The sequence below is a fragment of the Rhipicephalus sanguineus genome, chromosome 11 (genome assembly GCF_013339695.2).
Source record: "Rhipicephalus sanguineus isolate Rsan-2018 chromosome 11, BIME_Rsan_1.4, whole genome shotgun sequence".
Taxonomy (NCBI): Eukaryota; Metazoa; Arthropoda; class Arachnida; order Ixodida; family Ixodidae; genus Rhipicephalus; species Rhipicephalus sanguineus.
The window spans coordinates 127,454,691-127,459,266 of NC_051186.1; the positions used below are offsets into that span (position 1 = coordinate 127,454,691).

A 4,576-nucleotide genomic window follows, 5' to 3' on the forward strand; every position below is an offset into this window, starting at 1 on the left:
CTCTATACTGATAACGCGCCTGCTTTTTTGCTACGGTTACATTAAACAAGGCTGGGACGTTAGCACCACAGCTATGGTCCATGCCGCTGCATGTGACTTGGCGTATGAATATGTGCGTGTACCCCCACTGCGATATTTCACACTCATTTCCACACTCAGCCTGCTATCATGTACCGATGGGAGTGGCCGTAGCTTCTTTTCGCGACTCGTGTTACGAATTAGCTTTCGTAAGCTATAAGCGCCAGTGATTGAGAAGTGGCCGCTCTAATAGAGTGCAAAGCCTTATAACGCGGGTGGGTCGTTCACCCTTCAGGCCTCGGTGACATCAACTAGACGGGAGAAATGCGTGGTTTTGTATTCACACATGGGATAGGGCAGCATGTGTCACTTTGTTATGTTTGATTTGATGTCACTGCAATGTCCATCATAAAAGAACATAAAAGTACATGACAACACAAACACAGTGTTGAGCCGTTGGTAAGGCTTCGTCACAAAAGCTAGTATGGCATGTTGCAAGGCTTACCTTGTTTCGTGACTGTATGCGCGATTAGACGAGACGAATCACGTGATTCTTCTAGTCGAATAGTCCAATCACATATCATCGAAACAAAACCTGAACATAGCAATCAGGGAGAAATTCACAGGACAATGACAGAAGTAAAGGCCCTGCTACGGATGCACCACAATATACTTGCAGACACGGGAGTGTCCTGTCCGCCAGCTTCCTTCCTGCCGCCGTGTCCTTGTAGTTTAGGCACTCCCACAGGTCGTGGCGCTGTCATCGCAGCCGAAGTTCGATGCAGTGTTGATGTCAGCCTGCCTGACTCACTCACACACCGCGGAACACCACCGTAGCCGCACTGGCCACTGTCGTTGACAACGCCAGCGAGGTATAGGCTGGAACACCGCCGCCATAGACGTGCGCACGAGGAAGGCAGGGAGGGGGGGGGTCATTTTTTATTGCGTAGGGTTTTAGCCACGCATGTTTTTTGCTGATAAGCGTGACCAAGGATCCTTGATGTTGCATTCAAAGAACTCTATTTCCCACCTTTACCCCGAAAGGCCGGCGACCAATGGCAGGCCTTTGTCAGAAGAACGTCATCCCGTCATTTTCACTGTTACATCCATTACGGTGCTGGATTTCTTTTGGACTAGACCCCCCCCCTCCTTATGGAGAACCATGTGACGGCGACGCCAAGTGGGCCTATTGAGGCTTGACAACGTGAACGCTGAGGGGACAAGTTATATCGCATGACCTTCATCACTTGGCACGAGCCACCACGAGTCGAACGTCTTGCGGGACGGGAGCCGCGTGGGTGCTCGGGCGTCCAAATCGCAAAACCCGCTGCTACTGATGTTGCTGGTTGGAGACGGCGGCGCACAAGGCTTGACGCAGCAGTGTCAACTCCGCGCGTGTCTTGGCGAGCTCGTACAGCAGCTGCGCGTTCTGGGTCTCGAGGTAAGCGGCTCGGAGGGCGATCTCGTCTTCCTTGGCCCGGCGAGCATCCCGGGACCTTTTGGCAGCCTCGTTGTTCTTGCGGCGTCGTTCCCAGTACGCGCTGTCCTTCTCGTTGTCGGGCAGCCGAGACCGTCGCCGTCCGTTGCGAATGGGACCGCAGCTGCTGGTAGCGTCACCGTTCGGAGGCGAGGAGCCGTCCGCGGCTCCGTTGCAGAGGGCTCCTCGTCCGTTCCTGGTAGCCTCGCCGTTGGACTCTTTCGCGGCGGACTCGACCCCGTTGGTGACGGTCGCCGTCGACGAGTTGCTGTTATCCGGCGACGTGCGGTCGCCGTCGTCACCGCTGTCCGGGCGTCGCGTCACGTTGCCGTTGCCGAGCGACGGATGAGAAGACGTGTCTGTCTGGCACGTGGCCGATGCAGGAACGGGCGTCGTCTTGGACCGCCTGTGCGCGTCGTGGCGACCGTTGCGGGTGCCGTCTCGCAGACAGTGCTCGCGGAATGCCGCGAACTTCGGGTCGAGCGACGGGTCGGCTATGGCGAAACCAGGCGCCAACGCTGTAGCTGCGGACGGCAAGTACGAGCCGGTAATGCCGCAAATGCCCAGGCTGAGTCGCTCTCCCCGCTGGTACGCCTTGAAAGGCCGTACGTACTTGGGCGTCGTCGGCGAGACGCTCGATGGCGGGCTACCCTGCGTTGTAGCCGGCGGTAGAAGCGACATGGACGGGAACGCCGCTTGCTGGGAAGGCGGCGGTCTGACCAGAGGGGGTGCCGGCGCGTTGTCGAAAAGCCCGCAAGCCGGAGGCGACGGCAGGGACGGCATGAAAGGCATGATGCTGTCGCAAAACGTGCCGAATCCGTTCGAATAGCCGTTGACCTTGAACGGGATTTCCGGGGGTGGCGTCGAAATGGCCGCCGTGGACGTGCTCGGTGTTACCACGAGCGGGTTGGGATGGTGGATCTCAGGAGCATTCCACGGTAGCGGCCTGAGCAGGTTAGAGGGGGCGACGCTGAACACGCTGTGGTTCGGGGGGGACATCCTTCTGTCCTCTTCGGAGGACGTGGGCGAGGAACAGCAGGAGGACGCGGCTCTGCTCTTGAGGGAGAAGTCTAACGGTTGTTCGGCCGGTGGCTTGCGCTTTTCGTCGTGGATTTCGATGGGCCCTCCACTGTGACTGGAAGAGTTGCGCTCGGGCGAGGAGCTGCCCTTCGCGGAGAAGGTGTCTTCGTCGACCCCGGGACTCGCCGAGCGGTCGTGTTCGCGGCCGTCGTGATGCTCTTTGTCGTCGTGGCGGTCCATGCTGGCGCTCGCGTAGCCTTGGGTATGAAAGTACGTCTGCGTAAAGAAAGAGAGAGAAAGTAAGTTACCCTCGCGTCACTATGTATGTTTAAAAATAGGGTAACCTTACACTGCAGTCCAAAGAATTCAGATGATGGCAAGGCCTCGAAGCGACCATTCTCTTGAACATGTGCAAATCAGAGAACACACAATACCTAACAAACATAAATATGATGAAAAATGAGCTAGAATGAAAAGGCGCATTCCTGTAAGCACTTCATCAGGCACCTAAAGACACTGCGTAGGGCAAATGGAGGTGGGTGGGGGGGGGGGCCGTAGCACAATACCTGCTTATATAATACGGTACTTGACACACAGTAACAATATATGTGTGCAATTATTCAACACCGATGCATGAACACTCCCTTTCGCTTCACTTATTTGATTCATATAGGTACTACGCAGAACACAGTGAGGGGCATGCGTGCCAAGAAACAAATTGCGTAGACATGCAAAATGCAAACATTAAAATGAAATGAGTAATGACACCTAAACCTCGATATAACGAACTTCAGCGTAACGAAATCCTCTATGCAACAAAGTATTTCACTTTTCCCAACTTCACGTCCATAGAACATTACGTATTTTGAACCTCAATATATCGAAGCGGGTTTATCAGATTTTCACTGCTGCCGCAGAGGAAGACCGAGGTGAAAAACTGAAACGTCTGTTCCTCGTGTGGATGAGTGAGTGTTTGTGTGAGTGTTTGCGGGAGTCAAGGTTGCGCTGATCATCCTACACTATGTTGAAACGTCTGCTGGGGCCAAGAGTAAAATGGTTGAGTTATTCAGGTTGTCGCCTCTTTCAGGTTGAGTTATTCAGGTTGTCGCCTTATTCGATTTTATGTACTGCAGCTCCTTTGGTTTTGTGGCGTGCGACGGCTATCGACGATGCGCGTCCATTGAAGCGCGCGGAAAGCTAGTGGTTGGGTTTGGTGAACATGATAGCATCGGCGTCGCAACACTTCGGGCAACACCCCGAGGTTTTGATGACAAGCCGCGGAGGCACAACAGGCATTATAGACGTCAGACTCTGGAGTTTCCAAGATGTGTGGCGCCACCTGTCGGAGAAGTATTGAGTAGTGCATAGACCGACTCTCTCGCACAGTTTGCTATGGGACCAGGTGCAACTAGCGAGTGCGAAACAACGATTGAGCTTAATATCGAGTGTGTTTGCGCATTTAGCACTCAGAACGAGAGCTGTGAATTGCTCTCCGCTAGTCGGGCGCGCCACCGAGCCGTCGTGAAGTGCTTGCTGGATCACTCGCCTGAACGACGGCGAAAACAGCAGCAGAGGAGAGCCCTCCGCACGCTACGAAGAAACTCCGCAAAAGACGCACTGTTGCGTTGTGAATTGCCACGGACGTAAAAGACTGAATAACAAGGTTCAGTTTTACCGATTTCCATAGTTGTCCTACAAAGAAGAAAGGCGAGAGCGCAGGATACGGGCCGTTGCGAGCGTGTTGGGTAAGCGAAGTACCCGCGTTCTCCACAGCCGGTGGCATGAATGTGTGGCTCTGCTGTTGTTTTGCGTAGCCCTGATGCAAAACCGTGGTAACCTTGACTATGAAGCTCAGCAGAGGCTCTGACCGCGGTGCTTGTCGTGTAACACGAAGTGAGCAGCTAGAGGCAGACTGGAGACGCGTGATACGCACACCGCGACGAGTTGGTCGTCACAACACAGCATCGCGGACGTATGTACGTTTTGGGGGCTCAGAGTTCTGGTTCTAACTAGCTAACACCAGGTGCGTCATACAAGTAAATCGCAGAATGTTGGTCGTGA

The 4,576-nt window shown here is 54.3% G+C and overlaps 1 protein-coding gene across 1 annotated transcript; it reads right to left on the reverse strand.

Moving 5' to 3' along the window:
* Nucleotides 1-1,165: 1,165 nt before the first annotated feature.
* On the reverse strand, nucleotides 1,166-2,793 carry LOC119374240 (uncharacterized). The gene has a single exon (XM_037644321.2). It carries the CDS (start codon nucleotides 2,753-2,755, stop codon nucleotides 1,349-1,351), a length of 1,407 nt encoding a protein of 468 aa, XP_037500249.2. The 5' UTR covers nucleotides 2,756-2,793; the 3' UTR covers nucleotides 1,166-1,348.
* Between the last annotated feature and the right edge of the window lie 1,783 nt (nucleotides 2,794-4,576).

What these genes read in the sequence shown, in the direction of transcription:
- LOC119374240 (XM_037644321.2), bottom strand. Translation starts at nt 2,755, where the DNA reads ATGGACCGCCACGACGACAAAGAGCATCACGACGGCCGCGAACACGAC.